This window comes from Electrophorus electricus, chromosome 7 (genome assembly GCF_041902795.1).
Source record: "Electrophorus electricus isolate QZ-2024a chromosome 7, ASM4190279v1, whole genome shotgun sequence".
Lineage (NCBI taxonomy): Eukaryota > Metazoa > Chordata > Actinopteri > Gymnotiformes > Gymnotidae > Electrophorus > Electrophorus electricus.
Genome location: NC_137503.1, coordinates 9,911,143 through 9,937,500, shown reverse-complemented (window position 1 = coordinate 9,937,500; position 26,358 = coordinate 9,911,143). Strand labels below are relative to the sequence as shown.

Below are 26,358 nucleotides of genomic sequence, written 5' to 3'. Positions count from 1 at the left end.
TTATTATCCCCAGATGTGTTCACTTGTTTACACCTCACACTCATAGAGAATGTGTGTCATAACCCTTCAGCTCCACTATTCTGTTTAGCAGTGTTGCAGGTCTAATATAAAAACACACAGCTATTCATTGAAACTTCACTGCCTCACTAGGCATGCAGTCTCGGTTTAATGCTGGGAGCTAGTTCAAAATCGGTTGTCATGTCTTACAGGTTAATTCTGCACCAACTGTGATTTGCAAATATCAGAATCAGACAGTGTGTCCAATCCGACTTTCAACGCAACACACACAATGTATTTTGCCTTAAGAGACTTCTTTTTCTCCTTAACTACTACACACCTCTGACTTAGCTGATGGAAAAGACAGTATGATACCACATGATAGAGGACTTTAGAAGAACAGCATCATGCTGCTGTAGTGCGCTGCTGGACTCTGCTGCATGGGATACCATTAAACGCAAATCTAACAGCCAGATATTTGATCTGAGTGTTTATGGCTTATGACTTCCCAAGGCTGGTGTTGTGCATCCTTCTCTCAGCTGTTGAGGGGCAAGGCTCAGCACACTTGTTTTTGCCGGCAGTAGTTGGCTTGTCTGCCTGGCAGGAATGGTCAATGGGGAAAAAAAACAGAATCTAGCCAAGTTCTCAGCACACATACACAAACAACACACAACTGAAGCAGTGTGTCCTGCACGACTTTCCTAGAAACCTCTAAAAATGATCAGGTAAGTATACATGAGACCATGACTCAACACAGCCACACTCCTACACACACACACACACACACACACACACACACACACACACACACACACACACATACGCATACACACCTTGCTAGATATCCTGTAATTACGAGTAAGGTTTCTATTTAAATCAGGATGATCGAAATGCCCTTTAAAATGCCTCTGGCAGTAAAACATTCACAAGGGTAAACATTTGTTGTAATGATGACGGGGAGATATGTAAGCCAGACTTAGATGCAGTTACCCACACTGCTGGCATATCTGCTGAACATGGTGAAAAGTAAAAAAACCAACCCTATAAAACAAGAAAACACCTCAAAACACACACACACACACACACACACACACACACACACACACACACACACACACACACACACACACACACACACACACACACACACACACACATTTCCCCATTCCTTCACTATTGGGAGAGCTAGGACAGATTTACCTGATAAAACCGATGGATTTTGGCCTGCGACGGGAGAGGTTAGCATTGTTTGTTTTGTTGTGCTAATTAAGTCAGTGCAATGTATGTGTTAGGCAAGTGTCAACCAAGAAGCACTAAGAAACACTAGAAAAAAGGTCAGGGGTGGGTGGGGTGGGCATGTTGAGAAAAAGAGTGAGAGGAAACCTGTTCTATTGGCTGAAACACCCCAAACCTCAGCTGACCTACCCATGTTTTAGGCAGCTTTTAAATTCACACGTTAACTTGTTTACTAATGCATATTTCTGGCCTAGTCAAGACTTGCTGTTTTGCTCTGTATAATGCAGGGGGAACTCTCCAAATAATGTCTGGGTGTTTTGAGCATGAGAAGGTCCTGTAGATCCACTCGGAGACCAGACTGCTAAGTGCTCTGCTCTCTAGGAGCAGTATGCCCGTTCAGTGTGATGTTCAGTTGTCTCAGCACTCATACTTGGTACTCTGGCAGTCATGGATTTTGATCAGTTTTAGGAGTTTGGCTGTCACGAAAAGCATATACTGGAAGAAACTGGACATTGCACCAGCTGTCCTTTTGTTAGATACAGAATGCAGGCTGCAGAAAGGTAGCGCCAGGTATGAGGATTACTATTTGCATGTTAAATCGGTGGTGAAGCACATTCATCCTACCATCTCCAATATCATCCCTGCCACTCAGTCGGAATCTGTTCAAGTGCTGAGTGGAAGTTTTGGTTGATCATTCCAAATCTCTCTTTGGGAAATGTCAGTTGTAAATATGATTGTTGACACTGCTTCCTTCTCTGATGTAAATACCCGATGAAAATGTCAAACATAGGCCTTTAACTTTCTATCTGAGATAGAAAGTTTTGAACTCACAGGTTGATAAAGGACTCTAAGCATGCCTCTCTGTTCTGAACTATGTTGGAGTTCCTCTATACTGAAAGCTTACATTTACTAAAAAAGAGCATTTTTTGACAATACACTACTTCACCCCAAAACAAAATAGAATGACTCCATTTTTGGGATTCTTGGATCTCAGTTGGGAGTCAATGAGCGTTTCCTCCTTTAGCAGGCATACATTGGGAGGAAGACAGTAAAGTCTAGGACATATAATCCATAGTTTATGTGGCTGGTTAGCCCAGCTGAACCAAGACCAGTCATGTTAGGCTTTAGAAACAGCCTTCTGAAAAGTCCTCCAAATGTTGTTGCTAATGCACAAGGCACATTAACTTTGAACATCATTATTAGGCACTGATAGGACAAGCTGCCAGGTGGCTGAGTGCTGCATGTCAGAGGTGTTGGCGGATTTAAAAGAAGTAGGGAGGCAGTGGATTAAAGTAAAGTCTGACAGCTCACATGAGATGGGAAGGCAGCTAATCATAGACTGGGAAGCAGGCAAATGGGTCCAGATTCCTCTCTGATGCAGTTTGGGCACACAGTCATTTTGGGCTGCAGATTTTGAAAGATTTTGAATGGGACTGCAGTAGTGTGAATGGAGAGCATTATGCCAAAACTCCCTCTGTGAGGAATTTCACAAGAGTGGCACTGAGACAAAGACAACACTGTCCTGTTTGAAGCAAGGGAGCAGGGACAGGATGAAAGGGGGAGAAGACGGAGAGACCTGCTGAGAACAGACAGATCCAGAGAGGGGCTGTTGACAGCTGAAAGTGCAAGACTTGTCCAGTACAAAAAATGAACACATGTTGTATTAGGGGCGGCCAGAAGGGACACTGAGCCCACGGATTACTTGCCATTTGTTTTTTCTTTTCCTCATATAACACTGAGGTGCTTTGTAAAGTTCAGAAGAAGGTTTGGAGGTTTTGGCTGCTCCTCTTTTGTCCCACGCCAAGTGCACAAGTCAAAGCACAAGCTATTGTTTAAATTCATGATACCTTAAAAGTTGGTCGATGAAGTGTCTTGGGTGTGAGATCATAATGCATTTAGACACATAATCAATTATCAGAGCACTGTATTTATTTGTTAAACCATGACAGAAGCATAGGCTTAAACCACAGTCAAACATAAATGCAGTCAGTAATGTGTAATTATAGAGAATCCCTAACGTCTACATCTCCATCTCCAACACTGATCATTAAAGCTGTGAAGACTCGTCTACCCGAACCCTTGTAAAGATGCCAGCTGTTTTTGGTGACACTACCACTGTCCACTGTCCAACTTTATATACTCTCTGAAGAGTCCAGCCAAGGGTTTCCTGAGAACTTTAAAGTTCAGGTGTTAGGCATAAGACTCAGAAGCTGCGCATGCAAAATGTCTCCAAAGCAGTCACAGTCTCCGGAATGCAAATAGCAGAGGAGGAGAAGGAGTGCCAGACATGCTCATTCCTCACTCCAGATGCTGCTGAACCGTGCTTGTCCCTTGGAACGGTCGAAACAGCGGGGTGTGGACGTGCAACAGGAGACAAGAGGGGGCGAGCAGAGCCACAGCTAGGGAGAGAAAGCGAGAGAGAGAGAGAGAGAGAGAGAGAGAGAGAGAGAGAGAGAGAGAGAGAGAGAGAGAAACAACTACACAGAATAGTGAATGTTTGCTGAGATAGGGAGAGAAAGAGAGAGATAGATGGTGTTTACCGAGTGTGAGAGAAGGGGAGAGAGAGAGAGAGAGAGAGAGAGAGAGAGAGTGGAACAACTACACAGAATAGTGAATGTTTGCTGAGATAGGGAGAGAAAGAGAGAGATAGATGGTGTTTACTGAATGAGAGAGAGAGAGAGAGAGAGAGAGAGAGAGAGAGAGAGAGAGAGAGAGAGAAAGAGAGAGAGAGTGAGAGTGTCAGCCAGAAGATGCGGGAGGTTGCATAGCAGTGAAAGGACCACCCTGAACAAGAAGTACATGCCAGGAAAATAGGTTAACTATTGAAATGATGGAAACCCTGCCTATTCAGCTGAAATCACTTAGTCTTTTTGTAAACTAAGGTAGTATTTTTTTCCACTATCTAACCACAGTTTTGTATTTATTATTGATCATATTGTGAATATATTATTTGGCATTTATATTCTTCATCAGGCTATAAGTGCTAAGTAAAAATACTTCTGTCTCTAAGCTTAAAAGTATATGCAGTGACTATTTAATTATAAGGACATGTTTAGAAACATATTGTTGAGGTGAAGCTCTTAATGCAGAATCCCAGGTCTTGATGCGAACACAAACATATCCGCCCTTCATCAAGGGCTACAGCTGTGGTAGATTAATATTCTCAGCAGAGCCATTGGAGTCCACTCTGCAGTCTCCACACTGACGCAGCTCAGCGTCTCTCTATCAAATAAACTCATTAAGGCCATAGACTGACTTAGGAAGAATGCCAGTGCAAGCATTCTTCTGAGGTGAAGGCATGGACCTGTGGAACCCCCTGTCTGTGTTTCTGCATGACTAATACAACGAATACCACCCTGAAGTCCTGGATGGGGATAGGGCTTTTGTAGCACTTCAAGCTCTTTATCATCTCTCTGTTTACAGTTCTGAAAAATGATAGGTTATGGCAGCCATGAGTAGTTTGGATTCTGTTTTCACACTTATGTCAAGAAATATAGAGGTTTGGAGGGTTCGGGAACTAAAATTCTGTAAATATAATACTGGTATTTGCCACAGACACTCTTTTCATCTAAAGTGGGGACTTTAACCCATTATGTCCTTTGATACAAACCAGACAACACTGCATATGTTACACATTCAGTTTCTGCTTGTTTTGGAGACTTTTTATCCTCAGTTCTGTGTTCAGAGAGTCGGCCTTAAAGACTCCAGCATGACCTTTAAAAGTCATTTTGGTGTCATTTTCCTGTTACAAGGTATAGCACCATCCACTGACTTTTACAGCATTTGTTTGGACCTGAGCAGTTAAGATGCCTCATGGATGCTTCTTATCCTATTACTACCATCAGCAGTCACATCATTAATAAAGATGATTGAGTTAGCTCTTAGCTGTCTGGTGTATATCCTAATTACTCATAACTGGCCAAGAAGCACTTGAGCAGCCAATTATCCAATTACTTTTGGTCTCCTAAAATGGACAGACTATCTATAAAAATAACTATATCTGTATACATTTAATCTGATGTAGACGTGCATATTCTCAAATGAATGCTGACAGAAAACACTTTATAGAGATTAAGTCATTGCTTCATTTCACATTCACTGTGCTTCCAGGACTACAGAGCCCAAATAACAGAAGTAGTGTCACTGTCTCAAGAGTGTGCTTTCCCTCTGTTTGTGGCTATATCCCAGACAGATAAAGAGCTTGCTGTCTGGTATTTTATCTAGGGATAGTGGTCATATGAGTCATATCTCATTGTAGTGTGGGATGGACTGTGCTTGTAGTTCTCATAGGTTTAAAAGTCAAATGTGGAGGTGCCAGAATGGTATTACGACATGCTCAGCATTTGGTTTAAGTCCATAACTCAAAACTTCAGTGTCACCTACATCTGAATCAAGTCATGTGTGTTGTAGGCTCATGATGCAGCAGTGGCTGCTACTTTGAACTTGGATATGCTGTGATATGTAAACACATATGTGGAATGGACAGTGGTTATTTGTAGTAATGAGACAAGATGAGGGTGCAAGTGTTCAAACAGCGAAGCGAATAAAGCAAACTATGTCCAAAGACCCAATACAGGAAACATAATCAGTGAAAAACAGCAGAACCATGAAATAGGGACAACACTCATAACGGCACACGTAAAGGTAACATCAAGACTTCATAAAGACTGTCAACACGAGTGTGGTTTTTATAGTCCATGGTAATTATGATAATGGGAAACAGATGTCCTCATTATTCTGGGAAACTGGAGCAAGGTGGAGCTGTAGAGGGTGTGGTTACGACCCGCATTACAGCAGGTGTGGTCACAGAGGATCTGACATTATTGCTTTCACAAGACATTATTATTTTGGTCTTGATGTCTTCTGAATCTTCATAAAAGCATTAAAGTGCAGTGGCTCCCAAGGAGATTCACATTAAATATTTTCAGCGTTCACCTGCCACATTTAATTCCCGCACACAAATTGCACAAGTAGCGGAACATGTGCAGCCACGTGACGCAGATTGTGTGTTTTCTTTGATCTCTTTTATAATCAGCTCTCTTTCCTGTGTACGGTTACCCATCTCAAATGAGCTGTATCTGGAAAAAAAACACAACATTCCAGGGTAACAGTCTTTGTTCAAACAGGAATAAACTCCACCTCAGCACATCTTGTCAGATGAAGCCAAAACAACCAAACTCTGAATTTCTAAGTACTTTGCCAGGTGTTTGTATGGGGTGCAAATTATTATTTTTTAATTTGTAAAAATCCAGGCACGTTTCTCCAGACACTGCAATTGTTCTTCTCAAACAGCAGCTTGTACTTTCTTCATATGTGCATTCCCTATACATTGGAGCCTAGACTGCTATATTGAAATTCCTCCCTCTCCTTCCCTTCTTCCTGTCTCTTCCTCTCTTAGAATCCCTCCTCTCTGGACTGGTCTATTCAGAGCACATTGTCATCACTTTTCCCCCCATTTGAGGCCACTGCTCCAACCGTCCTGAGCCAGCTCTTTCGCACCATCGAGGAGCGTTACCATGGTGATGCACTGCAGTGCTTGCTGGACTACCTCATTCCAGCCAAACACATCCTAGAGAGTGTTCAACAAGCTGCATGTGTGAGTACAACTCACTGATACCATGAACAAAACAGTACGATTCACTGACACCATAAACAACAAATTACAACTCGTTGATATTACAATAACAACGCTGAAGGCTAGTCATCTCTAGTTCACACAAAGCTGTAAGCCTACAAATTACGGTCAAAATAAAACACTCCACATGCTTGAAAATTCCTTATGATCAGCATATATGTTTATTTAAAAATATCTAATCATTAAAGTAAAGACTGGGTTCAACTTAAGGTTATTGGAAATATCCAGGCTATTTTTTTTTCTTGCCCTTGTGGATTTCTTTGGCACAGATCCAAGCGCGCTACTTTGCCTTGTCCACTCGGCACAAGATCATTTTGATTAATCTTCAAAAGAAGTAGGAGCCTTCCAAGAGAGCTCATCTGAAGGAGATTCAAGAATGGTTTTGTGCATGCCAATGATCTGTAGAACAATGAAGCAAATCTGACTAGCCTCGCAGACATTTTTACAACTACAGTGAAATCATTTAAGAACAATAGTGACATAAAATTTAAATGCAAACAAATAAATAAAGTTTAATTGTCATTTGCAGTGAAAGTTCAACACCATTTCTTCTAATGGTTTCTCTTACCCCTTTGTGCTTGTCTCCAGGCTGAGTACTCGGATGTGTTGTTCCTGTGTGAAGGCTGGCCACTCTGTTTGAGAGACCGCGTGGTGATCCAGCTAGCCCCCATTAACCCACTGTTGTTACGTCCTGGGGACTTCTACTTGCAGGTGGAGCCTTTTGGAGAACAGTCGGCCCGCATAGTCCTTAAGAGCCTCCTTGTGCAAGAGGACCTACTGGCCCAGGAGAACCTGGTGGGTTTTAGGGCGCAAGAAGGCCCCACAGTAGAAGAGGCTCCCATCCCAGAGACCTCCTACCCTTGTATTTTTACTGAGACCTGGCTAAAGGAGGTGAACGAGGGACGTCATGGTTACCGACTACAGCGGTGCGTGCTTACATCTGATCAGGGGATTGTGAAAGTGCCCTGGACTGAAGTGGTCAACCCAGAGTTTCTGGATAGGCCAAAGGTTAAGATCCATTCCGCAGCAATGACGTCATGCTCAGTAATAATGCAAGACAATCAACCTCCTGAAGAAGAGCCTGAGTCACAGTTTACTGCAAACCAGGCTCCACTTGAAATAGAAACCATGATTCTTCCAGCTAAAGATGGGGTTGCAGTTTCAGTTCGGCTGGTGGAAAGTGGCAGCAGACTTGTTAAGGTGGATCAGGGCAAACCTGTGAGCCATTCCGTGGGCAAACCTGTTGGCAGGGTCTCCCCTAATACCTGGGACAGCAGGCATAATCGAGAGCTTGAAGGGGAATATGTGGACCTCTTGGATTTTGCCAAGGACAAAGAGGTATTGGGTCTCAACAAAGCCATAATACCTACAGTCCCAGTAAATTTCAGGCCTGCTCCGTCTCCACCAAAAAGAAACAGTGTCCCTTGTGGCCAGTCATCAAAAGGAGCAATGGATAAGCTTTGCATTCCATGTTCAAGAAGCAAACAGTTTCCAGGAGATTTCCAGAAGGGTTCAGAGTCCAAATGCAGGCATCGGCAATCTTATTTAGCAGCTTTAAGAAACCCTGTGAGTTTTGAGAAAGCAAGTCTGATGGAACCCTTGGATGAAGCATGGCCAGGAATAGGGGAAGTAGAACCAAGCTGTGAGGAACAAGGAGCTAACCATGGGGTCGAGTCTTTGAACTGCTCGGCAGGCAGGAGTTCCACCCGACCGGTGCAATCTTGCAAGAATTTCACTCACCAAGATCAAAATCTAGTTCAATCAAATATGACCACAAAACATTTTGATCAGAATGTAACACAGCCCTTGCTTCTTGCACAATTTCCAGATATTCTTCCTAAGACTATACTGGAATGTAAGGCATTTTCTGACAGCAGGCACCTCTACCTGAGTGAAGTCCCAAGACAGGAACCCTGCCAAATGCGGAGCAGTGGCCAGAAGCATGCCAAAACCCAACACTTACCTAAAATGGGACTGAGGGCTTTGCCTGACCATAGCAGTCACAGACAGGAGGCCAGTGCTTCCAAATGCCAAGGTATAGGAAGGCAACAAATGAATAGTTTTCAATATGGACCTACATCTCTACAATATGATTTTACACAGCCTACTGGACAGAGGCCTTCTCTTTTTCACCACCCCCAGAACAATCCGAAACTGCTTCAAGACCAAAACAGTCCTATGGGCCAATGGCCTTTATATGACAACAAGCAATGTGGTGAAAGCTCTGTGCACGTACTGAAAACTTCAGGCAAAAGCAAGTCTAAAGGACGCTCCGTGTCCTCAGTGTCTGACACAGCCAGAGAGTGTGTGCAGGTGGAGAAGCTGACCAGCAGGAGTCTAAGTGATGTCTACCCTGAGATCATCCCCATGGTGCCAGCAATCCATGCCATGCAGAGCAACAAATGCACTGCCTTTGGCCTGGCGTCCCCAATACTGGACAGAAAGAAAGCAGCTAAAAATGGTACGAAGCGTGATGATTTCTTGGCCCATGAGAATTTGTATTCTGAAGCAGACTCATCGTTGGCTCTTATGTGCCTGCCTACAAAATGCTCACAATGATGGACTATTGTTTCCATGATAGATTTCCATTTAAGTTCTACATTTTCAAGCTACATCTCACCTTTGTTTTCAGATGGAATGTGATCTCAGACAGCTCTCTGCCTAATATGTAGTTGTGTTTTTAAGGCCTACATTGCTCATAAGGTTGAGTATGATTGCATGTGTGATTGTTTGAAGAGAAAACAAATCTATTGTATAGTCTAGCCTGAAGCTATGTGGAAACACATATGTCTGGTTGGTATCCGGTTATTAGGTCCTCATGTCGTTTTACAAGCTCGTGCCAAAACCAATCCCTTACAAATGGGCTCATTTAGAGATGACCTTGACCCATCTCCTCCACAGAGTGAGGAATGTGCTGAACTGACAAGTTGAAAAGGTCATCTAATAAGAGTGTACAATATTGTAGAGGTCATGGGTCAAAGGTTAGGAGCATGGACAGCGTTCCAGTAAGGAGTTCTTTCACTCTACTACTGTCTCAGCTACCACTTTAGCAAAATGAGGGCATTTATGGAGTAACAAATGCTAGCATAAAGGGACGGAAATAACACACTCCCCCCATTCCTCTGCAGGAGAAGGGTCTTTGATGTCTTTTTTTAACTGGAGCACAAAAAACACTGTTATTGCAGTGTTAATCAGAGTCCAACTGCTCCACCTAGTGTAGCTGAGTAGTCATGACATCAGTCTGACAATATTACTATTTGAAACATTTGTGAAAAGTTTTAGAATAGTTCATAGGGTTTACTGGGTTAACAATCACATGTGATTTAATTTAGGGCATAAGGCACACTGGCTTAGTGCTTGAGAACTGAGTTGTTGTGCAGAAAAATCAGTTAATGGTGTTCTTTCTTTTTGAAGATACATCTAGTCCTGGTACAGGTGAACTTAAGTCCCCTCCACTTGCGAATGGGCTGAAGCTCCAGAGCTCCCTTGCTGAGCTGCCCTCAGCAGCACAGTCCCAAAGCCTCTCTCCTGGATATGCAAATCATCTTACTCCCCTCTCACTGGTCCCCTCCATCAAGAGCCTTCTCCAACTGGGCATTATCTATCTGCCAGGTGAACTATTCAGGACATGTACATTTATTATGTGGTGTAATTTTTCACTAAAAGTATAAATTCTATACATGGTTATCAACATCCATTGTCAATAGCAGTATACTGTAGTAGCAACAAACACCTTTCAAAGATCACTTTGTTTTTTAAGCATCATTTCAACAGAGGAATTTAAGGTGCTGATGCAGAGGTAATTTTATTTAATATAGTTTCTAAGCAAAGATAAAAAAGAGAAATGATGCGGTGCTTTGTACGGGACTTGTAGTGTCTTCTTTCCCAAGGTGACTCAGTCTCAAAATGCAACCATGACTGTATATGGGTGTATGCCTGTGTGTCTGTGTGTAAGTGATGAATAATGAGTTATCCTTTTGTATATGTCTAGAACCTGATTGAAGAGACATAAGCAAAACAATACTCTACCTTCAACTTCACCCCTTCCACCTTGCCTCAAATCAACAATATGCAGTATTAATCCTATGCAATCCCATCTCCCCTGTGTCTCCACCAGGCAGTCGCGACAGAGTTGGCCGAGCCGTGCTTGAGGTCCATGGGGGGCACACAGGCTGGGCTCGCCCCACACTCTGCCCTCTGGAGCTGTGCAGACTGCTCCTCTACCTACACTCCGTTCCCCGGTACGCCACTCTGCCAGTGTTTTCTCAGTACATTTCAGCTTCCCAGAACCTATCATCTTAGTGTAATACACTTCTAAAAGTGAGGTAACACTCACAGTGCAGCAGATGTGATCACATAGATATAGTTTTCAGTGTGATTGTTTAGTTAATTCAATACAGAGAGACACTCTGAGGTGATTTTAAAAGTTTTGTGTAATACATTGTTAGTTGTTGCATCTACCAGTGATGTTATTTTCTGTCCACTAGAAGGCAGTATGAGGACAGCTGCAAAGTATGTGGTTAGTTAATGTGTCCAAGTTCTACCAACTCAGATCTGCCTGGCTAGTAAGGCATTATGTTTTCTTGCTAGCATGTTTGATAGACTTGACAGTTTATGTCCTCCCTCTGTGTTTTATGTATTAATAGTGAACACTGGCTGTATGGCATGCCTTTTAAATTGAAATTGTCATGAAGATGTTAAGTCACAAGTTTTAGTGGCCTTTTGTTTGCATTAGCTCTGTGGAATATTTTACCATAATCACTTTTTTAAAATCAAAAATCAGTTATAATCATTTGAATAATTCAGTGGATATTTTGTATCACATCAATATGATGTCAATATGAAGGTTTTGGGATTCAAATGATTTACTAGCAATGGCAGTCAAAAAAAGGTCAAAGCTATCAGTTTCTATCAGTCTGCAGTTTGGTGACTCTGAGAATTTCTTGGAGCAGTATTTTGAGCACTTCAACATTTTAGTAAATCTAATAGATACACTTGATACAACAAATTTCAATCTCAGAGGCAGTGCTAACCTTGCCTGAATATATATAACCTTGTCTCTTATATCTACTCATTAATTTGGCTTATGAATACACACTTATGAAATGTAAAGATGATGATGAAAGTACTGCTTAACGCAATCTCTGATGTGGCGGCTTTTAAAGCCAACTGTGCATGTGTCTGTAGGTGCACATGCTCAGATGTCAACAGGCTTTTAAACCTTTATTATCTGGAATTATCTGGAACTCTGCATGAATGGCTCCAAAAATATGAATCTGTAACAAGTTCAAAAGTTCAAAGTTCAAAAGGGCTTTATTGTCATTTCAGCTATATACAAGTACACAGCAAAACGAAACAATGTTCCTCCAGGACCATGGTGCAACACAAAACAAGTGCAACAGACAACACGCTACACGAGTGCAAACAATACAATGTGAAATTAAAAATGCAAATGATCCTCAGCTTGGTCTCCGGTTAAGAGAGTATAGAGAGTACAGCAACTGTGCTGAATATCCTCCATTTGTAAACTATCAACCTGACTGTGCACTATTAGCTCCTGCGACTTCTACTTTTTAGTATATTAACAGCCATTACAGTCCTCCAGTGTTACTGCAGAATGTGTGTACCCCACTGTAGGAGAGCGGTGAGAGACCTTGGATTGACAATTGTGATTGACAGCAGGAAGTCCCCGCCTCCCTCAGTTCTCTACAAGGCACTGCTTATGGTGCAGGTGAGTCCCATATGTCCACAGGTTCATGCAACTCATGATTAAATTATCACAATATCAAAACATACAGAAGAAAAGTGCTGGGCATCAGCAAAAGGCGAAAAAAGCTAGACAGTCTTCAGACTGTTTACATACACACACTGACCTTTGTGTTGTAGGAGCAGACCCTTCATGCTGTACACAGTATCTTACTGTTGGTAGATAAAGACCAAAGTCCTCGACCAGAGAGAAAACCAGGATTACAGGTAGCAATGGTTTTCTGGATGTATTAATGTAAATCTAAATATAAAATGTATTAAACCCTTCAATATTCCACCTGCTAAATGACCAATGACACACACACATACACAGACACACACACACACACACACACACACACACACACACACACCAACACACATACACACGCACACATAGGTAAACTCAAGTCTTATTTTTCTGCCCCACTGTTTCAGGTGGATATTATTACATCACTTAAAGCGCTTCATAAGACTATTGAAGGACATCAGCTTTCCTCTGAACTCGGAGGAACTTTTCCTTATAATCACACAGACTGGCTACAATTCCAGCAAGTAAGGAACTAAATCACTGTGCAGCCTCTTTTCAAAACACATTGGTAGTCACTGAAGTTGATGTATTCTCTTTCCTACCATAGTTAAGAAAGGCACTGCTTCAGGCATGCAGGAATGTTTTTTGGCTTTTGAATCAAATTCCTCCCATTTAAGCACTGCTGAGAGAGAGAGGACAACTCATACATGACTTTCAGTGAAATCCCTGTAATACATGATTGCTATTTTCCTTATCTCTTCCAGCTTTTGAGAGGTACTTTAACTAAATTCTAAACTATGGTGTAGCCGTTGGTTTTGTTACTGAGCCAGATGCTAGGCTAAATGCTAAATTACATTTGTACCTCCACTGGAACAATAATAGCATGGATGTACAAAAGGTTTTGAGACTGACACAAATTTTGGTTTTAACAAAGTTTAATGCCTCAGTCTTTTTTTAGATCCTTTGGTCAGATGTTTATATGGTATAGTGAAGTACAATTACAAGCATTTCATTCATTTTTTAAACTTTTTATTGACAAATACATCCAGTTTAAGCAGTATTAATCCTTCTTTTTTAAGACTTTTGCAGTTCGCCTTGGCATGCTGGATATCAGCTTCTGGGCAAAATCTTGACAATGGCAACCCATCCTTGCCTGATCAATGCTTGAAGTTGATCACAGTTTCTGTGTTTTTGTTTGTCCTCCCTCTTTTTGAGGATTGATCACATGTTCTCAATGGGATTGAGATCTGGGGAGTTTCCTGGCCATGGACCCCAAATTTAAATGTTTTGTTCACTGAGCCACTTAGTTATCACTTTTGCCTTGTGATATGGTGCTCCGTCATGCTGGAAAAAGCATTGTTCATCACCAGATTTCTTCTGGATCGTTGCAAGAGGTTGCTCTTGGAGGATGTTTTGATACTATTCTGTATTCATGGCACTGTTCTTGGGCAAAATGTTGAGCAAAGTCTCAACACGTTTGGCCACGACTGTACATACAGGTGGCATTTATTAATAAAAGGTTCAGGCAAAAACATCCATGATGCAATTCAAATTATATAAGAAATACAAAATATCAGTACAACCATGGCATAAAAGTAATGGCTCAGTAATGCACACAGTGTAATGGCTTTACTTCTAAATAAACCATGAGGTAGCTGAATCTTACATAAACTACAGTCCATAAATAATCAGGCAGTGATAATTTTTTGCTCCGTACTCCAGAGGGGTCACTATGTCATTACTTCTCTCACCCCTTCTGCTTGTATTCAATATTTGTCCATCTGTGTGGCTCTATATTTTTGCCCCAGAAACTGTCCCTCTTTGAGCTGGACCTACAGGGAGCAGCCTTGTTACTGGAGAGAGCTATAAAGAACCTGGACAGCAGCAAGAAAACAGACATGGCACAGGTAGAAAAGGACGCCGAGTCACTGTGTATCTTAAATTGCTGGGTGTATGTTGCTGAACACTGTCCACGATTTGCTTCTCTAACCAACCTGCTGCTACAGGATGTAAAGAGCCGTATCCAGGAGCAGAAGAGTTTAATGAGAGAGGTACTGGAGGACGGACGTATGGTCACTCTTCAAAGGGAAGGCGGTGCTATGTTAGCCAGAATGCGCAAGGAAGAGTTTCGATTTGCCCAGTCTGAAGATTACAGGTCAGCTCCTGTGTTGCTGTGATGTTTGTTATATAAGTGAGAACATGTGCCATCTCTTCTGTCTGGCTGTTTCTGTGCATCTCTCTCTGTCTCTTTCCTCCTTTGTCTCTGTCTGACTCTCTGTCTATCCTCCTTCAGAGACTCCATGGAGGCTGTGACTTGTTTGTATAACCAAGTGGAGGAGGGAGTCCACACACTGGTGATAAGGTCTAACCAGTCACTTCAGCGCCTTGACCATGTGCTCATACTGAGAGAAACAGAAGAGGAACTCAATGCTGTAAGACCGTATTACTTAGTAGAATGGAAATAAATCAAGATCATTCCACATGATTTAGTTAGTTACCTGGGTTACCTTACACTGGCCTTAAGAACAAGGTTAACAGCAAGATAAATACACCTTAAATCATCTTAAGAAGATAATTCACTCTGAAAACAGTTTACACCACATTCAGAGAATGAATATGGGCCAGATTGACATTGTGACTAACAACGTCTTAGCTGAACTTTGACAAACACATAAGTAAATCAAACAAGCGATGAATCTGTGACCTCAGTTAGAATAAATTTGACTTGCAGACCAGGATGTGGTGTAAAGAGGAAGAACAACAATGGCTGAAAGACCATAAATTGTTGGAAGAAACTAGGGAGAGACTGGAGCAGAGACTAGCAGATCTTCACACTGTCCTCACACAGGCAAAGGTAAAATATAAGGTTCTGAATTTTACTGTCTACATGAGCGCAAAAGCACGCATTCAAGCTATCTTGAAAGCAGTATCATGTATCAGTATCAATGGTTATTATGGGGATTTTTAATGATTTTGAATTCTTGTCTTAAGTGTAATGGATTCATTTGAAAAAAATGTAAATTGTGTTGAAATTAAATTGAGATTATATAAGACATTTCAAAGATGCATGTGCTTTGGCGTTTTACAGTTTTTTTCAACAGATCTTTTCAAAATCTCTTGTTCACAGGAAAAAAAAGAGAAACAACTGATGCTGATCAAGGATGTGGAGAAAAAGATCCAGGGAACAAATTATCCTGAGACCGACATTTTTCACCATAACACAATGAAGTTCAAGACCAATATGGCTGCATTCCAGTTACAGGCCGAGCAGTATAAATCTGACCTGGAGTCATTTATCAGTCTGTATCATTTCTGTGAGAAGGTTAGGTCACAAACTGTGATTACATTCTACTCAAAAAACATTTCCACAAGTGATCTACTATAGGTAGCTGAAGTAAAGATCAAGTGACATCACCTTATACATCAAACTTTTGTAGTGTATATTTGTGATGCAAATTAAATATTTGTTTTTCTTTGCCAGGCTTTATCTCTGACCAAAGAATGCATTCACTATCTGGAACACATGGAGATGGGTTCAGGGAAGGCCCAAGTAAGCAAGCTGAAGATCTTTGAAGAGAAACTTCGAGCTTTTTCACCCTGGCATTTTGAGGAGGAGAGAACTAAAGTCAGGACTATGCACCATCCAGGAGAGTTGCGAGTGTGGGAGGAGGCCTTGGCCCAGTGCCAGTTTGTCAGGCAGAGGCTGGAGGAGATTCTGCTGGAGTCTGATGAGAACCAGACATCCCAGAAGCCTCCACTCAAGGATGCTGGGGTGTTGAGGAATTCGGAGGCCCCTTTGCAAGCTTCTTCACCCTGCAAAACCATTGCCTCCTGGGAAGACATGGCGACTGGGCCTTGGGAGGCAGGAGCTGCCAGTCAGGCACAGAGCACAGACAATAACACTGGGAGTGACAGTGAAACTGTGAGCTGTTTTCATCTCCATTATATGCCTGGAGGGAAATCCAGAAAAGGGGGATGTGCACCTATGGTGGTTGATGGTTTAAACATAGCGAAAAACTGTAAGAAAGAGTTCAGAGCTGACCTGTCATCTCAAACACAGACAGAGGAAACCCAAACACACACACCATTCATAACATCATCCAGTGAAAAAAGGCCTTCTTGTACTCTTCAAAATAAACTGACAGAATCCAACGACTCTCCCACAAGGCTAATAGCAATCATAGATAATGATGCAGCATTAAAAAACGCCCTAAAAACAAGGAAGTTTTCTTGCAAACATCATAGTGATAGTGATCTCAGAACCATTGACCTAACCACAGGGGGTGACAAGTTGCCATGGAAAGGAACCTTACGTCACTCACATAGCGAGGGTTCCTGTGTGAGTTCTAATTTACAATCAACATGCTGTCCTGTATCTGTGCGCCAAAAACGTTCTACAGATAAACCCAGCATGCTGCAAGATGACCAGGAATCTATAGAATCTCACCAAGACAGCCTCTGCTCTGACTCTTCCAACGTGCAACTGGAATGGATCCAGATGGGTAACAGAAGCAGGCCCAGGGTCTCTCTAGATGACCACAGTCCTCAAGTGTCTCATCAAGAGGGCTTCTGCTCAGGTGTGTCCAACCCCATGGGAGGCTGGGAGGAAGAGGGGGGAAGCAGTGCGGTCCACCCAGATGACACAGCCTCAGACTCCTTCCGGTTAGGCCCTGTAATTCCAGACAGGATGCAGGAAAGCTCATCCTGCAGCCGTTTCACAGCACTGGAGAACGACAGTAATGCACTGTGAGTAAGTGGAGGGACTGTACCTTACAACCAGTAAGAACATCCCAACCAGAAAGAACACTTGTATCCCACTAGCTAGTTGTTTTCAGGAAAGATAAATTTATTGTGCTGATGTCATGTAGGCATCTCTAACAGACACATGCAGATGAATACCTGTGTACTGTATGCGATACATTGTGACACTGGATAAACACATAAAGGAAATCAAATTTAGTTTCGAGATATTGGCTGGAAAATTAATAGAAAAGGTTTTGCTCTGTCATTTCTTTATTTTTAAGCTTTTTAAAATCAAAGTTTTGTAGCTATCTGGTCCTGTAGACTACCATTAGCAATGCTATCTAAAGACTGATCTGGCTCTTTAAAAATCAAGATTTTGCTAGAAATTAATGCAGTGAAGAAATGCGGTCAGAAAATGTTCTTGGTTGTGTGTTGCCCCTGCAGTAAACTGCAGCACATCATGGAGGAGCTGTTGCACACAGAAAGAGAATATGTAAAGGCACTGTGCTATGTCATGGAGCACTACTTCCCAGAATTGGAGCGTCCTGATGTACCCCAAGACCTGAGAGGTCAGAGGGGAAACATCTTTGGGAACCTTGAAAAGCTGAGAGACTTTCATCAACACCACTTTCTTAAAGAACTAGAATTTTGCCTGAGAGAGCCATTTCTTGTGGGACGTTGTTTTCTAAGACACGTAAGTTTGTTTTTTTTTGTTTGTGTTGTTTGTTTTTTTTTACCTGTGATTCATATGATACAGAGTCCTCGCCAACTCATTTTCATTTTCCAGAACTGTTTCACCCAGGTTAGCACAGGGAATTTTACTCACAAGATTTACTGTACCACCATGCCTATGCAACATTTTCTCCATTTCATGTGTTCTACATTTATCTTTGTGTTTCTCAAATCCAGAAAGAGAGTTTTGGTCTCTATGCTCTCTACAGCAAGAATAAACCTTGTTCCGACAACCTATTGATTCATTATGGAAAAGAGTTTTTCAAGGTAGGACCAGTGCCATCTAAAGGGAACATCACACACAGACTTGTAAGATGTCTTTGATCATCATGAAATAGCCCCTTGAACTATTGTATCTGTGGAGACCGGTTACATAGGTTATATGCCAACAAAGTGCCAAGTGTCTTTGTTGATACAGAAGGGACATCTCAAATTGTATTAGTTCCCCAGACCGATTCTGAAAAATTTGTTGGTGTGCTGCTTTGGTGGTTTTGCAGCAGAAACAGCAGCAACTCGGGGATAAGATGGACTTGTCATCATATCTGCTGAGACCTGTACAGCGAATCAGCAAATACAGCCTGCTTCTGCAGGACATGCTTGGGGAGTGGGACTTGGGCTCACATGAAGGTCATGAGCGAGCTGAGATACAGGCCGCACTAGAGGTCATCCAATTCCAACTTCGCCATGGCAACAACCTTCTTGCCATGGATGACATCCAGGAATGTGATGTAAGTGGTGGGAGAGGGAGTGGTAAATCTTATATCTTTAGCAGTTGGTAACATCTAGACGAGTTGAACATTGCCAAAATCAGCACAAAAAAAAAATTAAAAATTGCTGTGCACCCACTTTAGGTATCTTCAGGAGTACTGAACTATAAAAATATATGCTTTACTTTGTCTTGTCAAATAACAGAATGTACAAATACAGTCTTAGCTTTTCAGTTTGCGAACAAAGCTAACAGGGCTTTGGCGGGAAGAGGGAGAACTCTTGAAAGTTGTGCATAGCCTATATTTTCTGCTTAAGTGATATCCATGCCATGATGGTATGTAGGTTCAATAGCCCACATACTTCAATTTCTCTGAAACAACCCTGGCTGGAATGTATGCAGTATGATTGACCCATAAGTCTGAGCAGTTATTCTGACAATTGTCCAACACTTTTTGATACTCTAGGAAAAAGCTTACTAATGGTGCAAATTTGTTAATGTAAGATGTTCTATGCTTGCCTTGTTTTGCACTCATGTTATGAAACATTTTGTCCAGTGTTTTAAAAGTATTATAAGTTGCTCCTGGAAACATTATTTGCAGTTTATCCTAAATATATTTACATTGTAAATTGAGTCCATTGTACCTACACAGGTGAACCTAAAGGAACAAGGGCAACTGATCTGCCAAGATGAGTTCTTGGTGTCATTCAGGAAGAAGAAATGCTACCGCCATATTTTCCTCTTTCAAGATCTTATCCTATTTAGCAAGACTAAAAAATCAGAGGTTGGGAATGACATATACATCTACAAACAGTCCTTCAAGGTAATCTGTCTACATACAGAGATCTACATAATATTTTTTTAAACCATCAAACTTCAGGGAATTTAGGTTTGAGGGTTCGTTGATCAAGGGTTGAAATTATATTTGTTGCTCACCACCCACTGTGGCTAGCTTCTTTCCAAATTTAGTAGCCAGTCAGTATTTAAAGTGCCAAATATTTCCTGCTAAAATGTAAACGTATACATGATTAATTTATAAAACAAAAATTAATCTATTACATTATTAATGACTATAGATAATTACAAAAATATACATTAATTACTGCAAAGACACTGTACGAGTATACCATTTTATCTTGCAAATGTAAATTACTACATGTGTAAAATTCGTAAAATAGGTGACAGCCTTCCTAAAAGAAGTGAGTGCAGAGCATCTTAATTTTAAAAAATGATTCCTTGCTTAGACATCCATCCAGAAAGCAAACACTTCATTTATCTTTCCCTTAAAGGGCAGAATGCAGGACAAACACCTAGACAGACTGCTCTTCTCCCCTGAGGTGGTGGTCTAGGTGAAAGGGAGATGGAACATGTTGTCTGCGTGAGACCCAAAATGCTATTTTGGCTGTTTAATGTACACAATCCAAAAAATAAGCAGTGTATGGGGTGGTATGGGGTAGTAATGAAAAAAACAAAATCACGACTACCTTGCCTAACCATTTACGTCTGCCCTATCCAAACACACAATGGGTGACACCCACCTTCTACCTAGTGTGTCTAAACAACACCCTCCTAACATAACATGTGCAGGTGCACCTGTTCTTGCCTGTTCACACTGGCTATGTGAGTGCCAACAGGAAAGCAGTAAGGAACAGGAAATAACTAGGGCTAGATCTAATAGCAATGTCTTGTCAGTGGCTGTCTTGTCATACGGGTGACCAGATGGGGCCACTGAAAATCTTAGGGTGACACACCAAAACCAAAAGCCATAGCAGAATTTCTGGAATTCTATTATGTCCTCCCCTCTCCAACCGGACCTCCGTTGACAGGGTCGGAGCGTGATACATTCTGGTCGGAGCGTGATACATTGACAGCTGCTTGCATTTTCTTTTGCAGGAACTACTGTAAGAATATACATTATTGATTGAAATGGACAGTACTTATGTATGTGTGAGTCAGGTCTTTGAGGGGGGCCACTGAGAGGCAGTGATTGCATATGGGCGGCTATAAACAGCCCCCCCCAGTCACTTCATGATGGCACCCCTGAGTATTCATAAAACTCCTGATCTCAAGGACAAGACTATATTTAAAATGCTGTGGGCCAACAGGTGGTAACCTATTAACAACAGCTTTGCCAGTTACACTTGTAACACTCATGATACTATCATTACCAAGGACATATCTAAAATGAGATGGTAACCTGCTAACATAACCACTAAAACTTGCCAGGAATACTCAAAATGCATGTAAAATCACAGACATGCACATAAACAGCTCTTCTCTGTCAGTCCCCTTTGTCTGTTTACTCTTTTGTTCCACTCTCAACGATGCTTGTAGGCATAAGATGCCGTATCCAGTCAGGAACAGATGCATCCTATTGGTGGATCTGGGCATCCGTCATGTATTGTAGGAATGCATCCATTAACCGGTACCAGTTCTGCCTGTATCCAATTTGGCAGAAAGTGAAAAGGACCTCATATTTTCAGCTTTATGGCCATATTATTTCTTTAGGCAGTGCTCTATGGCAGATGGTGCCTTTTTAGGAAGAGAGCTGAGATTGGTGTGAACATCTTTACGTGAAATATATGGGCATCATGCTATAAGTAAGAACCTTTAAAGTGAATTTAAGAAAACATGCAAAACAGAGAAAATGCCCTTAGATTTCGGAGGGTTAAACTGCATGTGCCACACTAGCACATAACACTGATGTATCAGATATGAGCAGATCTGGGTAAAAGGTCTACTGGGTAAAAGAGCTACTGTAAAAATGTAATTAGCTAAGCTATGAAAAAATGTAGCTTAGCTATGATAAAGCTATAAAGCTTTATTACCATCTACATTGAAAAATGAGTGTAATTTTGCAACATTGCAACTTATTCCATGACTGATCTTATATCTTCTAATCGCTTCTCCTAATTAATTGAAGGAAGCTGCCTGATAAACAGTTGTTCTTGTAAACAGCCTGTTCTTGATAGCAGCCTGTAACCTCCCTCAGTCCTTTCCAACCAACCTACAAGAAGTTGTTATAAACATCTTAGACTGTTATAAACAACTTGATACAACATAGCTGTTGGAAGATAAATCAATAGCTTCATTACTTGTTGCTATTGCCTAGTTATGGATATGAAATAAACCAGCCAAACTGAGTGCTGATGTGCTATAGAAACACAGTAACAACAGGAATAATGTCTAGATACCTAATGACTAAAAATAGAAGGAATCGTTTTAATTTGTTTAACTTTTGAGCACCACTCTCTTTACCTTTCAAAATTTTCCACTGACAAATCTAACCACTTCTGGTAGGTGGGCAGGAGTTCTTGTAAAGGCTCGTTTGCTATAGATTTTGCCATACTAATAGTGTGCTGCTTGTGAAATGCATTAATCTGGCCAAGTACAAACACATTCATTCTCTCTTCTCTTCTCTCTTCTTCCTTGTTCTTTGCCAGACATCAGACATAGGGATGACACATAACTGTGGTGATAGTGGGCTGTGCTTTGAAATTTGGTTTCGGAGGAGGAAATTACAGGACACGTACACACTCCAGGCAGCAAGTCGTGAGATGAAGGGATCCTGGACCAAAGACCTGGAGAGGATTCTGTGGGAGCAGGCTATCCACAACAGGGGTTAGCAAACAGTGCTTTTTAAATCTAAACCTTCATTCAACATTTGTCTCATTAGCATAAATAGTAATTAGTAATAGTAATAGTTTCCATAAGAACAGTGATAGGTTGAAACAGTGTGAGAAATTCTGTCATATCTGAATTTGAAATGTAAATAAAGCCTTTAAATCACAAATTTACAAAGATCTTCAAAAATCCCTATCACAGTATGATAGACACATAAAGTTAAATGAACTGTTACGGAATGCTCGCCTCCTGCGAGTCATGTGGTTGGGCCAGCCATGTGTAGTGGGAGGATCTGTTTGTGGCCACACCTGCACACACCTGCACACACCTGCACCTTGTTTATTTGTATGTACTTAAACCCGTGTTGAACTGTGTTGGTCATTGTTGGTGTAACGTGTTAATGTTTTTTCAACATTGTGATAGTGTATGCGTGTTCATTGTGTTTGTTTAAATGTCAATCATTTCATGTACATGTTTAACATTTGTAATACATGTGAGTGCCGCTGTCGTTTATGTAAATAAATGTTCGTCCACGTCAGGGGAGTCTGTGCGTCCTGCCCCTTGCCCTGCTGCACTCGGGCCACCACATGTTACATTAACTAGTAGAATATTAGTAGGATACTTATGCATTACTCATACTGATGTTGACATTAAACTAAACGCAAGGTGATATAAACCCACCCAAGATGGTACAAACTGGAGTTATAAAAAAACATATTCCTGGATAGCCCATCTCCCAGGCCCAACATAAACTTTTCTTGTTTGTGAACTCTTTTCCCGCACTGTTTTTTTTTGGCACACTGTATAAAGACTTTAAATCCCTGTTTCCTTGGGTGATTTCCACAGAGGTTCGCATGCAAGAGAGAGTGTTTATGGGAATTGGATACAAGCCTTTTATGGACATTAAGCCCAGTGAAGCTGCCATCTGTGACCGTGCCATTAACTGTGCTCTAACTGGACAAGGTAAAAAAAATACACTTGCAAAATATCTATGTAGTATTTAGATATTTATGCAAAGTTTTGAAGAATCAACTAGGTCATCATAATATATTAACAAATTTCTACACTGAATTATACACTGTGATAATCAAGAATTCAGTCTGGTTGTGTGTTTATTAGAATTCTTTTCTGTGTTAGGGAGGAATAACTATTTGATTGCATCTGGGTTTATTCCATGTCAGAGTGCAAGCCTGCAGTTTCCTCTGGGATGTCTGACTCTCAAGTCAGATTTCCTGCCCAGAGACCAAATTCTACTGGTTCAACCAGCTGGACATCATCTGGTAGCCACTCACCTTCCTCTTCCTCCTCATCTGGACGGTGCTCCATGTCACCTGTCAGTGACCTGATAGGTCTCAGTAGAAGAGGGGTTTCAGCACCTGGTCATGGAAGACCTAATTCTGGAGTCCTAGAAGAGTATGACATAGAGCAGGAAAAGGGCATCCAAATTCTGCTGGGTGGGCCCTTGTTAAGTCAAAGTGTTTTATTTTATAGTCTGTGTCTATATTCTCTGTCCATATTAATAATACATTAAGAGCTAATTTGTTTTTAATGTCTATATATTAGAGGAATATTTTAGCTCAGCAGCATTTTTATTTATTTTTTGTTTTGTTTTGTTCCAGTGGACAGTTCAGAATCTTCAGGAGAAAGTGTGAGTGGATTCAGCAGCTCCAGCTACATGTGTGAAGAACACTCAGAGATATCTATCATTGGTGTGAGGAAAGCATGTGTCCAGAAAATGGAGAATAATCACCAAAAAAATAAGGACCAACCCAAATCATTTCCAAAACTACAAAACCAAAAGAGGGACCAACCACTTAAAAAGGTAAGGGCTTAACTATGAGCTCCCCAGTGTTTAGCACATCAGTTTTATTAAGGCTAGTTTCCCAGACAGGGATCAAGCCTAGTCTTAGACTAAATTGTAGTGCCAATGGTAAATCACGAGAGTGTATTCTTTTTAGCGTAGGTTTAAAGCTTAATCTGGGACTTGGAAACTGACCTCTAGGGTATAAAAGGTATGCTGTAGACGTTACCTTTTTTCCATAAGGTTATAGTGAGTGCAATCTGTTGTGTTTGGGAGCTATTTGGATCATTTAGATCACTCTTTTCTTCATATTACAGATTCAAACAGATAATCATATGAGAACATCAACTGAAGTTTAACTTTGACTGATATTAGTTCAACTATGGCGCACTATGGACCTTGGGAAAAGATTGAATATGTCTGCTCTTCGTTATTACGTGAGGATATTTGATACCTTCTTAGACCAGGAAAGCTCAATCCTGGAGACTGTGACAGGAGATGGTGTATAGCCATGCATCATGCTATTTATTTATTTTTTTAATAACCCTTGTGGAATCCACCTGTTTCTGTTTAATCTTCTGCAATGCATTGTTTTTATAGCCCATTGTTTAACCAAGTTTGTACTGAATCTTTAGTTTGTTATCTAGGTTTAGTTCATGGTTACAGTGTACATTGTCAGTTAAAGTGTGTGTGTGTGTGTGTGTGTGTGTGTGAACATGTTTGTGAATGAGTGCTTTTTCTGTAAAGATTCCACTGAATCTATTAGATGCAATCTTCCTTTTTCCACTTTTCGATGTCTTATATAGTCTTCTGCTGACGAAACAGGTTAAGGTCATATATGAATCTGTTGGGGTTAGAGCATTGTCAGTACATCGTATTAACTTACTTGTCTACGTTTCTGTGAATGTTGTGAAACTATTTTCCCCAGAAGTATTCACATGTGCATAAATGTGCACAAGTGCATAAAATGTGTGAAATGAGGGAGTGGATATCTCATGATCTCATGAACCATGTAGAATTTGTCATTCTTCTCACTTGAAAAAAATACATGTCTTCCTTGAAAGAGGTTTGTCTACAGTTGCTACATCTTAATTGCTTTTCAAAGCCTTTTTGTGAAAGTTTTCACCATGTGATTGCTATTTTCTGAATTCTAATAGGAATGACAGTGATAACTATACATAATGTAACTAATCTATATTTTATATCCAGTGCATCATAGTTTAAATACAATCAACAAATAATAATGTATAGTCCCATCCAAAACAACTCATTAAAATGTAAACTTGTCCTTCGGTCATTAACCGAAGTTATCCCTCCCTAACACTCACAACTGTAATCTCCTTCCTCAGCCTTCTGATATGTCCAAAATCACACTGTATTGTCTGCTGCCTGGACAGACTCTTCTGTTCCATGTGATATTTTAGTAATGACACTATTAGCAGGCAGAGATTCTTTTCCAAAAAATAGTAAAATTAAACTCGGGCCCAGAAAGCTAAAATTGACTTCTAACTATAAGTACCAAAAAGCTGAGACTCCATTATAGAAACTCACTTCATTTTGAAGCACCGCTGATCACTAATGATGCAAAGGCATGTCTTCCCCAGAATGTATTATGTGCTACATACCTGTGTGTACTAGACCTTCTAAACATTTATCTCCCAGATACTGAGTACGCCAGCTGATACTGAGGAGTGGGAGGCAGGATGCCAGCCCAGGTCAGGAAATGCAGTGAAGCATTATGTATTTTTTTCATCCAGAAACCTTGGGAACCTACATAATCAGTGTAAAACTATTCTTAGAGCCTGTATGGACCTGTACCACAAATATACAGTGTCTAAAATTTGATAGTAATCTATTGCCTTCACATGTTGCTATATAAAGTAGGTTCATTTTGACAACCACCCACAAGTAAAACCTATGATGTAAAATCATCCGAAGTGTATGTTTTTTCGCAATAACATTAGGAAAACATTTTGCAAACCCCTTTAAACAGGAAAGGAGCATATGGTGATTGATTATGTGTGGAACAACAAGTTACCATGCATTACATGGACATTGTGAGGATGGCAATGAACACTTATCAGAGTTTTCAGAGACAAATGTAGCTA

General features: G+C 41.0%; 1 protein-coding gene across 2 annotated transcripts in view; it reads left to right on the top strand.

The window, feature by feature from the left end:
• Positions 1-25,316, top strand: part of quob (quattro b) — a 27,890-nt gene extending 2,574 nt beyond the window's left edge. Inside the window, exons 2-23 of one of the 2 annotated variants that reach the window (XM_081717901.1) lie at positions 6,632-6,829; positions 7,457-9,329; positions 10,283-10,480; positions 10,986-11,109; positions 12,506-12,599; positions 12,755-12,841; positions 13,052-13,168; positions 14,453-14,551; positions 14,651-14,799; positions 14,938-15,076; positions 15,376-15,498; positions 15,772-15,966; positions 16,126-17,390; positions 17,832-18,081; positions 18,297-18,386; positions 18,617-18,847; positions 19,478-19,648; positions 22,269-22,446; positions 23,296-23,412; positions 23,631-23,903; positions 24,069-24,271; positions 24,568-25,316. In XM_081717901.1, the coding sequence (XP_081574027.1) occupies positions 6,632-6,829; positions 7,457-9,329; positions 10,283-10,480; positions 10,986-11,109; positions 12,506-12,599; positions 12,755-12,841; positions 13,052-13,168; positions 14,453-14,551; positions 14,651-14,799; positions 14,938-15,076; positions 15,376-15,498; positions 15,772-15,966; positions 16,126-17,390; positions 17,832-18,081; positions 18,297-18,386; positions 18,617-18,847; positions 19,478-19,648; positions 22,269-22,446; positions 23,296-23,412; positions 23,631-23,903; positions 24,069-24,271; positions 24,568-24,609 (6,216 nt within the window). In that variant the 3' untranslated portion in view covers positions 24,610-25,316. The other variant, XM_081717902.1, reaches the window with a different exon arrangement.
• The last annotated feature ends 1,042 nt before the right edge of the window (positions 25,317-26,358 follow it).